This window comes from Heptranchias perlo, chromosome 19 (assembly GCF_035084215.1).
Source record: "Heptranchias perlo isolate sHepPer1 chromosome 19, sHepPer1.hap1, whole genome shotgun sequence".
NCBI lineage: Eukaryota > Metazoa > Chordata > Chondrichthyes > Hexanchiformes > Hexanchidae > Heptranchias > Heptranchias perlo.
The window spans coordinates 44,797,912-44,810,136 of record NC_090343.1 but is presented as its reverse complement, the minus strand read 5'-3'; the positions used below and the strand labels follow the sequence as shown (position 1 = coordinate 44,810,136).

The following is a 12,225-nucleotide window of genomic DNA, read 5'->3' as shown; positions in this document are numbered from 1 at the left end:
TTTTATTTAAAAGCCAATTCCACTGTATTCATTCCAGTTCAAATCACCACCTTCCCACCAAACATTCCTCACAGATTCAACTTTTTCACTACCTTCCCTTTGCCTCTACAAGTTAATCAGTCCATTCACTAAACTCAAGTAAAACCCACTACAGATATTATATTCTACCAGCAAACACTATAATAAACACCCACATTACCAATATCCAGAACTTCGTGTATAATAAACACTGTTACATGCTATAACAGTCCTATTGTCATAAAACAGCACATTTCCAATTGACCATGAGCAACAACACGGAAGATTAAAGAGCATAAGTTGTAAATGTCAAAATGAACGCAGATGTAATCCTGGAAAGAATGAGGGGTCTCAAACTAGATTGGGTTGTTGGTACTAACAGACTAAGAGGTCCTCAAAGAAATGGGAGATGTGCTCAATGAGCCCCTTGCTTATATATTTAGAGTCAGGGATTGTTCCCATGGACGGGGGTGGGGGTTGAGAATATTGTGCCAATATTCAAAAAGGGCAACACATCTGAACTGGGAAATTATAGTCCCGTTGGCTTGACTTCCGTTGTAGGCAAGTTGCTGGAAGGAATCATAAGAGATACTCTGTATGACCAACTGGACAGAGAAGGGGTTCTTAAGAGACTGGACCAACCTGATTGAATTTTTCTGAGGTTAAGACATTGGTGGAGGAAGGTCAATTTTCAAAAAGCTTCTGACAAGGTGCCACACAATAGGCGACTTTATAAGATAGAGTCCTGTGGGAGGGCACATCCTGGGTTGGGTAAAGAATTGGTTGCATTCTTGTAGGCAGAGGATTATGATTAATGGTAGTGGTTCTTCATGTGGACCAGTTACTATTGGAGTCCCACAGGACTGTTGCTCTTTACTACTTATATTAATGATCTTGATAAAGGCATTATGGAAACTGCAAATTTGCAGATGACACAAAGAACTGCTTTATTTAAGAACCTTAGATGAGAAAAAAAGACTACAATCAGAACCAGGTAAGACGGATGAATGAGTCCGCATCTAGCAGATGACATTTGACATAGATAAATGTAATGTTAATTCATCTAGATAGAAAGACTGGCTTAAGTACTTAAACACTAAGACCTGAGACTTAAGGTGGAATATTTAAGTCTCTCAAAACAAGTTACTTAAAAACATTTAGGAGCATGATGCCTGTTGTGTGGACAAACGTGGTAGTTATTCTGTGCACAACAACGAATGACAAGTTAATGGCCCACATCCTTCGGTCCTTTGACGCTGGCCTTTCGCCCACTCTTCCTCCCTTTGCCCCACCATTGGTGAGAGCCTTCAGCTGCCTCAACCCTGCTCTCTGGAACTCCCCACTTCAAAAAACCTTCTTAAAAGCCATGTTTTCAACCAAGCTTTCATTTGTCTCGTTGCCTTTTTTTTGGTGGGATCTTGCTGTGCTGTATGTGAATGGCTTAGTACGATACGGTCAGGCAAGTCTTTCGTTATCCGGCGAGATACACGACCCCACAAACCTGCAGTTGAACCCCGAGGCCCAGTAATCCCCACCATCCCCAAGAGGTGGAGGGCCCGTCGGTTACTCAGGTCCTCAGTCAGATATCAGCAGCAAAGTAGGCCCCGCCGCCCTCACCTCTCCCTCAGACCCCGTCTCCTCCTCCTCCGGAACGTCGTCCTCCTCTCCGATAGTCCCGATAAAATCCAAAGCAGCCATCGAGCGCGACTAACCGATTAGAGTCGGACCCGGCACGTGCGGAAAACTCCAGCAAGGGGGATAGCGTCCGTCACCAACACTCTTCCGCAACAAACAGTCCGGCAGAACAAACGTTCCGGGGTGCGAGTTAAGCGACTCAGGGTTAAATGGGCAGATAGACACACGACAGGTGTGTTGGTCGAAGCAGCTTGCCGCGCGTTCAGTCAATAACCCAGAGTTTACTCAATATAATTCTGCAAACCATAATATCAAAGTTAGTAAAGCACAAACTATAAAGACATTAATTACTCGCCATGTTGGGAATGGGTAATTTCTCTGACACACTATGCTACTGGATCTGCTGAAGCTAGGCGCCGCCATATTTGTATAGGTTCGCTTCACTTATGCACTGTTTCTAGAATTAATGAATCTAGAGTGCTGTCTTCTTTGTAAAGGAAGCCTAGCCACACAGCTACTTAAAGGGCTGGAGCCTGGACAAACTGCCGGTCAACTGAACTGGCAGGCTAGTTATGCCCTAAACCTTTCCACTCTCCTGCTTTAAGACACACAATAAAACCTACATTTTCGACCAATCTTTTGGTCCCCTGTCCTAATATCTCCTTATGTGACTTGGTATCAAATTTTGTCTGATAAAGTGCTGTGAAGCCTTGGGACGTTTTACTACGTTAAAGGTACTAAAGGGCATTGCTGCAGGAGTTCCTCAGGGCAGTGTCCATCTTCAGCTGCTTCATCAATGACCTTCCCTCCATCATAAGGTCAGAAATGGGGATGTTCGCTGATGATTGCACAGTGTTCAGTTCCATTCGCAACCCCTCAAATAATGAAGCAGTCCGAGCCCGCATGCAGCAAGACCTGGACAACATCCAGGATTGGGCTCATAAGTGGCAAGTAACATTCGTGCCAGACAATGACCATCTCCAACAAGAGAGAGTCTAACCACCTCCCCTTGACATTCAACAGCATTACCATCGGCAGATCCCCCACCATCAACATCCTGGGGGTCACCATTGACCAGAAACTTAACTGGACCAGCCATATAAATACTGTGGCTACAAGGGCAGGTCAGAGGCTGGGTGTTCTGCGGCAAGTGACTCACCTCCCAAGTCCCCAAAGCCTTTCCACCATCTACAAGGCACAAGTCAGGAGTGTGATGGAATGCTCTCCACTTGCCTGGATGAGTGCAGCTCCAACAATACTCAAGAAGCTCGACACCATCCAGGACAAAGCAGCCTGCTTGATTGGCACCCCATCCACCACCCTAAACATTCACTCCCTTCACCACCAGTCTGGTATTTTAGTATTTTAAACAAGGATACATGTTGCAGATTTCAATGGACACAACATTAAACTACTGGAATTTTTTCAATAAGGATAGAATTGGGCTCAGCTCAGATGTCCCCTCTCTGGTCATATAGCCTGAAAATGCTCACTGTTTAGATTCTCACGTAAAGAATGACCGCTTGGTGAAAGTATCAGGGGTTTTCCTGTGCCAATGCAGGAACCAACACCTTTGTGAACAGAGTGGAGAAAATTGGAGTAACTTATTTTTTAAATTAGATCAGTGAATGCTAGCCATATTCACAAGTTAAAGATTCTGCAAACCATAATATCAAAGTCAATGAAGCAGAGACTATGATCAGACTCAAGACATTAAGGGCTACATTTCTAACCATTATCACAATGGGCAGAAGCTCTAGCCCTAAATACTTACAGGCCCAAGGACCAGACAGAACACGTTCTAAGGAAATGATCGTGGTGGCAGGCAGTACTCTGGTTAATGTTTACTAGAGTCCCATAAGTACAGAGGTTATGTCTGGGGAATGGAGAGCAAGTAACATAAGAAATGGAGAATTATATACCAGTTGGTCCAATATCAATAGTGGAGAAAATACTCATACATTTTACTATCAGAGTTCACCTAAGAATGGCGAGGCCACTTTGATGCAATGATATAAATCACATCTATTCATATTCTTTAACAGAAGGGCCCAGATTTTGCTGCCAAAATAATGGCGAGTTTAATAGCACTCATTATTATTGTGTAAATCGTCCAGCAATTTGTGGCGAGGAAGAGATACCCTGTGAATGCGAATCGCCACAAGTTGTTGGGCAATTTGCGCCGCTCCGCTGTTAGCCTTGCAAAAATGGCAGATCGCCCTCAACCTTCCCGTGAGTTTCATGAAATTGGTGCATTAATTGCCAATTAAACTCGCCGCAGAAAGTTATTGCTAAACTTAACAGTGTAAGTACCTTTTTGATGAGATTTATGTTCCTGCAATGCCTCTCCGGCTCAGAAAAGGAACAATTTAAACTGTGGACTCTCATTCCTACAGGTAGTAAATTGTTGTTAGAGATTTTAAAAAAATATTAAATTTTTTCTTACTTTTCCTATCTCTTTTTTCCCTCTATTTCTCTTTCTGTACTTGATTTGACTCTAATTCACCCATTTCCTTCTCCATCATTCCTCTGTTTCTTTCTCAATCCTTAAATTTCCTTGCTTAGGGAGGTAGACTGTTGGTCCCATCGTTCACCAAGGTTCCAGATGCCCCGTTGCCCTTGCCACACTTATCAGCTCACGCTTCCAGCAACTTACAGGGCAAACATTTTTCGAGCTGAAGGGTGAGGAAAGACGTCTAACGGGACATGCTGTGAGATGCCCCACTCCAGCAAAATCTGGGCCGATATGTAATTTGTTAAGCAGTATCCAGTAGTTTTAACAAACTTAGATATTCAGAAAGTATTTGATAAGGTTTAATACTTTAAAAAAAATACAGAATTAGTGGATTGTAGCTGGCTGGACTGAAATTGGTTTGGCAATAGAAAGCAGAAGGTAGTAATAAATGGAAAAGGCTGTGTCTTTGATGATAACTATAAAAGATGTAGCTAATTTACTAATGTGGCGGGGGGGAAAACCCAAAGCATTCCAATCTGGGCAGATGCAGCTTAAGGTAGATAAATGTATTTTTTTTAAAATACAAGGTAATGAACATTAGAGGAAATATGAAGTGTACATGACAGACTGATGTCCAATGTCTAAATGTGAAAAGAAAAGAGATAAATCTGTGAAGATTCCCAGCCAATTATGAAGCTATACTCAACAAGTCTAATCCTGGGCTATATTTGGAAAATATTTGATGTTAAAACAGAGAAGGGGAAGGGAGGGTTCTACTACCCTGGAGCACTCCAAGCCCTTCCTCCCATGGCCACAGCTGCTCTTCAGTGTCAGCAGCCCTCTTTTGCCTTGGTCCCTCCCAAATCCTTCCAACCCCTACACACACCAGTGCTCCCAACCCCCTCGCTTCAAGACACCTCCACTTCGAAGCGCTACCGGTCCCAGCCCCAGCCCCTTTCAAATGGTCCTGGCTTAATCCACAAGTGAGAACCCTTCCTCAAAACCCAGCTCCTTCCTCCCCGAATACCAGTCCCCATCCCCCCCACCACCCTCCCATTGTTTTCAAGTCCTAGATGTTACCTCCATCAGGAACCATGGAGGAAAACAGTCCCAATGGTGCTGGAACAGAAATTGAAGGGGGAAAAAAAAAAAATGAACATTGCCCATCAGCCAATGGCATTTAACCCTTTAAATAGTTTCCATTAGGGTTCAGATAGCTTAAGGATCAAGCTCTCCCAACCACAGATAAAAGACTTAAAACACTCCAGCAGTACAGGTCATTTCCCAAATCCCTGCTAGGAAGACCCAATTTGTCAAAAGGAGAAGAAACTATTTCATAAATTCCCAGTCAAAATTCTCTCCCTCCTGCACAAGCAAGACTCATGTTTTATTTAAAAAATCCCCCTCCCAAAATGTTCGCTCTCTCAGAAAGGCACTGACTCCCTGTACAGTTACCCTATAATATGGCACCTAAGTTGCCAATATTCAGATGTGGGGCTTGCCAGTTAGTGCTCGCAGGCTAACTGAAACATACATTTCCAGCAGGGATCACTCGCTGGCGATGAGGGGCGAGAAAGCAATTTTCTCTTCACTCAATCAGGTACAGTAGCATAATTGTTATCTTACTGGACTAATAATCCAAAGAATGTAAATTCAAATCCCACCATGGCAATTTGAGAATCTGAATTACCATTACCAGCAGTCCAAGGAGTCTCACTCCTGATCACCAGGTAGGGATGTGCAATAAATGCCAGGCTTGCTAGTGATGCCCACATGTCGAGAACCAATAATTAAAAAAAAAGTCCTACTGCCAGTGACCGAGATCAACTAACTCAACACAATCCAAGAATTGAACCTGGGAGCTTACTGGTCTGCATGGCTCAGAGACTTTACTTCCGCACTATCAGGAAGGCTAAATGCTGGCTTATCTTTTTCCAATGCAAACTCAATTGTATTTATGTTTTGATGAGTTTAAGATTTAATGTCACAGATCACAGTTTGCATTGTTAGAAATGATTACAACGTTAACAGTAATAACACTGCAGTTTTTGCACAGCGAGGATTTTTCCCTGAAGCAAGTGCATGGTAAAATGTAACACTGAAGATGAAAACCAAACAAGTTCGTTTTGAAAGGAAGGCTCAGCATTTAATTCCGAAATCCAGCATTTTTATTTTTAAAATTCATTTGCCAAATGGTCAGTTATGGTGTGCAAGCTGTTCTAACTGTTCAAGTCCTAAGCAAGGTCTGAGTGCAAAAAAAAACAGCTGCCCACAGTATCATTTCCCCAGTCACAATCCTATTGGGAGTCGATTTCAGTAAATTTCTGAACTCGAGCAACGTCGAGGGAAATCCCACAACGTCTTTATATGGCCTTACAGTTGTGCATGTGCTGTCCATATTTTGTAAAGCCGATGTTCCTCTAATACACAGCCACGCCCAGTTCTCCTCGCCAATCATACAGAAGTCTTGAGCAACTAATTCTCAACTCTTCAGGGTCTGGTTAATGGCTCGCATTTCTTCTTGGGTTAAAGGGGAAAGGTTGAATCCTTTGAGCTCAGGTTTTCCTAGAATAAGAATGAGAATTAAGTTAAGAGGATCAGAATCATCAGCAGGAATACACCTCAGTATGCCCGTCACCCCGCAGTACAAACACAGACATTACAGAAAAGCTTGAGACACAATGGCTCAGTTATACCAACTAAACCACAGCTCCCAAACGAAGTTAGCTGATCCCAGCCAGGATGACAACATACAATAATTTGCATTTATATAGCACCTTTAACGTAGTAAACATCCCAAAATGCTTCACAGGAGCGTTATCAGACAAAATTTGACACCAAGCCACATATTAGGACAAGTAGGTTTTAACAAACATTTAAAAAGGAGAGAATTCCAGAACTTAGGGCCTATGCAGATGAACGCACAGCGCAATGAAAATCGGGGATCGCAAGAGGCCAGTGCAGAGATCTCAGAGGGTTATAGGGCTGGAGGAGGTTACAGTAATAGGGAGGGGCAAGTCCATGGATGAGAATTTTAAAACTGAGGCATTCCCGGACTGGGAGCCAATGTAGGTCAGCGAGCACAGGTCTCCAGAGGTTATGCTGCAACTCAATGCACTGGTAGCCCATGTTTGGGATACGATGTTCAATTCTGGTCACCATGTCACAAGTAAACAATGGAGACAGAGCAGGGATGAGCAAGACTGGTCCCAATTAGTAAGAAATGAGATACAGGGAAAGGATCCCAAGCTCTACAACACTTTTCTTTTTAATAAAAGCTTGTTTACCAAGTGGTCAACTATGGTTAGTAACTAGAAGCAGCTGGTATGGGGAGGATCTTATAGAGTAAAATATTGAACAGTTTAAGTAAAATAAACCTAGAACATTCATTCAAATTAAACCAGGAAAGTAGGTCCAGAAGACATATTTAAATTAGTGAAAAGTAAATTGAAAGGTGATATTAAGAACTACTTTACTCTGAGTAGTAAATATTTGGACATTGCGCCAAGTCTGGTCTTCACTCAGCACCCTCATGTATAAGAGTTAAAAGGAAACGGGACAAGAGGGTTCACCATCTCCCAGCCCTGCGGGGCACTGACAATTTCAGAACCCCTAGCATGCACAAAGAAAATTAAAGGAACAGGTAAAAAGTCACCTTGAGCCTCATTTAAATGATTAACTTTCACTTTCAGCTGATTAGAAAGCTTATGTATTTCTTCATCCAACTGCTCTTGGTCTGAAAAACCAAAGTAATGTTTGAGTTAAATTAAGGTAATTGTACATATTGAATAATCATTTTTGTAATGAAAGTTTATGAAATTAGGCTTTTAGAGGTCAATTACAACACTAAGTCCCACATTCCTTTTTGTGCTCAGCTCAACCTATTGATGACTGTACACTGTTTCCAACGGGCAGACTTTTGTTCCTTTCACCAATAATACCACTTTTGCAACCAAACTGAAGCAGCTTGCAAGAGCTTTTGGTCTGATCCCAGACCTATGAATTCGCAATCTCGACTGCATTACCATGGGGACTTCCACAGCACAGTCCTGATGCTTGCAGAAAGAGAAACGAAGGGAGAGTGTCATTCCCACCCACTTACAACTATCTCCACCCCAGGCATTTGGGTTTCATAGTGGCATTAGCAGAAGCTTGGCTTTGGATGGTGGGTGGTGCAGAAACTAAAATTAGAAAAAAAGGGGTGAATGCTTAAAGCATGTTATTCACATAAAAACAAAGCAAATAAAATTGAACTGAATATTTGGTACAGCAAAGATGAAATGACTTGTTATTACTAAAGCAAACAAAGAAAACTCCACATATTAAATCTAACATTAAACTAATTTCTCCCCTATTTAGGCCTCAGTTCCTCTGCCCCCTAGATTTGGGAATTTTTCAAACAATGCAATTTTAAGTAAACAAACAATCAGAAGGTTTGTATTGTATAGTTTATTGTAGCTGCCTACAGCCCACATGTAGATGGCCGATGTCACTTAAACTCAAGCATTTTAACGAACTGCATGCAACACTAACCTTTCCGAATCATGTCCCTGGTTCTAGAATTGGGGAATTTGATAAACATGTTTCCAAAGCAAACCATTACATTACCTGAAAAAGAAAGAGAAAGCTGTTATCAACGAGCTTTGATGACTTGACATTCAAAGCCAGAGGGCAGTATTTTTGTACTAAAATGAGAAATAAAAGGTAAAATTTCCCAAACAAAGATCACAGCACTGCAAGGCACACTTATCCCACTTTCTGGTCTTTGGTGAGTTAGTGGATCTCAGCCACAACAGTTCATATGCTACAATCGGTCTAGGTGCCCTGAGCTGGTGAGGGAGAAAATTCAGCTAGACTCGCTGCTCTGGATTACCATCTAGTGACATCTGCTGGAAGGTGCATGTTGTGTACATTGGTAGATACAATCCACAGTTGACCGCTGACACTCCCTAGGCACAACCTGAAGATTTCTTTCCTGAGGCCGAGAATATTGGGATTAAAAAAAAAGGCCTGTCTGAAAATCAGTTACATATCTTTAAACATTCACATTTTTAAAAAACTATAGAAAAAAAATCCTGTAACCATTGGCTAAAGGCACCATGTGACGTGTCATGGAGCCACATATAGCCCAGGATTCAGGCTCACTTTCTGGTCTGTGCTTAGGTGACTGACCTTAGCCAGGATGAGGGTGGGGACACTACAGCTGGATTCAGTGTCCCCTCACTGGGTGGAAAAGAGAAACCAGCCAGGGTTCCTGCTCCTGATCAGTATATCCAATGTCAGGATTGCACTCAACTGACACAACTCTTCTCATACTCACTGTCTCAGCTGACACCTGATTGGTAATTTTTTTCAGGTGATGTGATGGAGGGCTACGAATGGTACTAGCACCATACCATAAGCATGTCACTGCCCTCAGGAAAGGGAATAAAACTGGGGAAATAAACCTCCTGCAGTCCTCATAAGAGTTAGCTATATTCTTCAGCAGCACCTCCCAAACCCACAATCTCCACCACCTAGAGGGATAAGCACAGCAGGTACATGGGAACACCATCACCTCCAAGTCACACATCATCATGACGTGGACATATAGCACCGTTCCTTCATCGTCGCTGGGTCAAAATCCTGGAACTCCCTACCCAACAGCACTGTGGAAGAGCCTTCACCACATGGACTGCAGTGGTTCAAGGCGGTGGCTCACCACCACCTTCTCAAAGGCAACTAGGGGTGAGGTAATAAATGCTGGCCTTACCAGCAACGCTCACATCCCACAATGAATTTAAAAAAAAACTATATTGACACCATTCAATACTTGAATTGTTTTCTTTGGCACTCTCTCAAATCTAAAAGCAATAGTCTCAATCCCACCATCCCTCTAATTACTTTCCATTCCATTGGTTAGTGGCTTGTAAAGGTATTCATACCCGTTTGGTCAGCGCTGTTTTGTAATGCTCTCAGTGCTTCTCGGTTCCGATTCCTCTTCCCATCCAGATCAACAATCTGAAATCCACCAGATAAAAACGACAAAGTTCAGATACAACTCCTTGTATCCATATTAAAATCCTTTGTATCTCATAGTACCAATCTCAGAGAAAGCAAATACAGTCCTTCACCTTGATTATTAAAAACAGCCCAATTTGATACTGAACAATAAACCATGTGAAAAGTTTGCAAAGATCACTATGCAAGAGAAAGTATTTCACTAAACTAACAGGAACATAGGAGTTTCTAGATGAAGAAAGACCAAAGTCCATCTAGTTCGCTTTCTGCCATCCTGGTAGTCACATTTGTTTTTAATTCATTCACAGGATGTGGGCATCGCTGGCAAGGCCAGCATTTATTGCCCATCACTAATTGCCCTCGAGAAGGTGGTAGTGAGCCACCTTCTTGAACTGCTGCAGTCCATGCGGTGAAGGTTCTCCCGCAGTGCTGTTAGGTAGGGAGTTCCAGGATTTTGACACAGCAAAGATGAAGGAACGGCAATATATTTCCAAGTCAGGATGGCGTGTGACTTGGAGAACGTGCAGGTGGTGGTGTTCCCATGAGCCAACAACAACAATGGAGTTGATGACCAATCGTAGCAATCAATCTCTATCAATTAGTCTACAACAAACCCAGACATGGGGCAAGAGAAACCACAGTGAAGGAGTGCTTTGGGAACCATGGGTCTAAAGTCACCTGTTCCTTCCCAGCATGCTACACTTACCACAGCAAAATATGCAAATCATTACATGCACCCTTTTCTTCAGATTTTCCCTTCCATTCTCTCATTTTTCCTCCTCTCTTGAAGTTCCAGAGTTGGAAGAGTGGAGGCTGTGCAGCCAGGTCACAGAAGTAGGTGACGATAAAGCCACAGAGAGATTTGTAAGTGAGAGTGAAGATTTTAGTATCAATGCGTCGGGTGTGGAAAGTGGGGGTAGGTGGGTCAGGTACGATGGACAAGCAGGACTTAGTACAGGACAGGATGCATAGTTTTTGGACAAGTTGGAGATTGTATAGGCTGGAACCCAGGAGGCCACAGCAGCAGCGTGGAGCAGGGCTAGTTACAGTCAGTGGACGAGCAAAAGACCAGCAGAGAATTTTTATAATCACCAGTTAAATCAACAAATGGAAACACACCAGTTACAGTCCTGAGGACTGCACGTGCTCAATCGCAGTACTCAGCTGGGCGGCAAAGACCAAGTGTGGCTCAGTGTTTCAGTTCATGTGCATAACCATTAAACTATAATGTAAAGGGAAATTTGAGGCCCAGTATGCTACATTCAGCTTATCATCTCCCAAGAACCATAACTTTATCAGGAAATGTTTGTGTTTGTGTGTTTTTCCCCTAGCAGATAATAACCCTTGAAATATATGTATGTATGCAGAGATCTTATACATACTCCACATGATTTATGCAAGATAAACAAAGACTTGGCCAGATAAATCCTATTCCTAAACTAGACTATGGCAGCTGGCTTTGGGAAGAGATGAACAGCGTGTGGTTCATATAATTGGCAGCGCAGGACGCCATTCAGCCCATTGCGCCAGTACTATCTTGATAAACTCACTCGCTGGGGCAGCTGATAATGGGAAAAATAGAAGAATGTCACACTGGTGCAGTGGATTCTCCTGAGGTTGAGGACAATGCTGCGAGCTTTTTACTTTGCATCTAACCCATGATGTACCGGCCCTGGGTGAGACTGGGCACAAAAGATGGGGAAATGTTCCGCTGCCCACCGGTGACACTTAATAAGCAGAGGCTCCTGCATTTCCAGGGTCATCACTGCACCTCCAGTCAATCACTAGGAGCAACGAGGACGCTGTATAAACACCGGGCCCTGAAACAACCGCCGTACCCGTCCTTCGGTCGCCGCCGCCGCCGCCGCCGCCGCCACCCGGCTGGTTTAGGCCCTATATCCACGCCGGCTCCGGCCCAGTGGAGCCCGAAACTCGCGTCGCCACCGTACCTGCTGCTTATCGGCCAACACGCTCTCCACCAGCTCCTCCACCTCAGTCAGGTAGCTCATCACCATCTCGGACTTCCACGCCATCTTCACACAGTGGGAGGAGGGAAGGGGGAAACCGACCGGCTTCAACCGGCCATTGTCCCGCCCACTCCTCAATTTCATTGGTTT

The 12,225-nt window shown here is 43.4% G+C and overlaps 2 protein-coding genes across 2 annotated transcripts in view; both read right to left on the bottom strand.

Moving 5' to 3' along the window:
- The window catches only part of ddx27 (DEAD (Asp-Glu-Ala-Asp) box polypeptide 27), a 40,725-nt gene extending 38,935 nt beyond the window's left edge, over positions 1-1,790 (bottom strand). Inside the window, exon 1 of the mRNA XM_068000662.1 lies at positions 1,636-1,790. Coding sequence (XP_067856763.1) covers positions 1,636-1,716 — 81 coding nt within the window. The 5' untranslated portion in view covers positions 1,717-1,790. The remainder of the gene's footprint in view (positions 1-1,635) is intronic.
- A 4,442-nt stretch (positions 1,791-6,232) lies between these two features.
- On the bottom strand, positions 6,233-12,211 carry pdrg1 (p53 and DNA-damage regulated 1). Its single transcript, XM_068000840.1, has 5 exons — positions 12,058-12,211; positions 10,033-10,108; positions 8,642-8,716; positions 7,764-7,844; positions 6,233-6,673 (listed from the first exon to the last, which is right to left on the bottom strand). Exons 1-5 carry the CDS (start codon positions 12,139-12,141, stop codon positions 6,591-6,593), a joined length of 399 nt encoding a protein of 132 aa, XP_067856941.1. The 5' UTR covers positions 12,142-12,211; the 3' UTR covers positions 6,233-6,590.
- Positions 12,212-12,225: the final 14 nt, after the last annotated feature.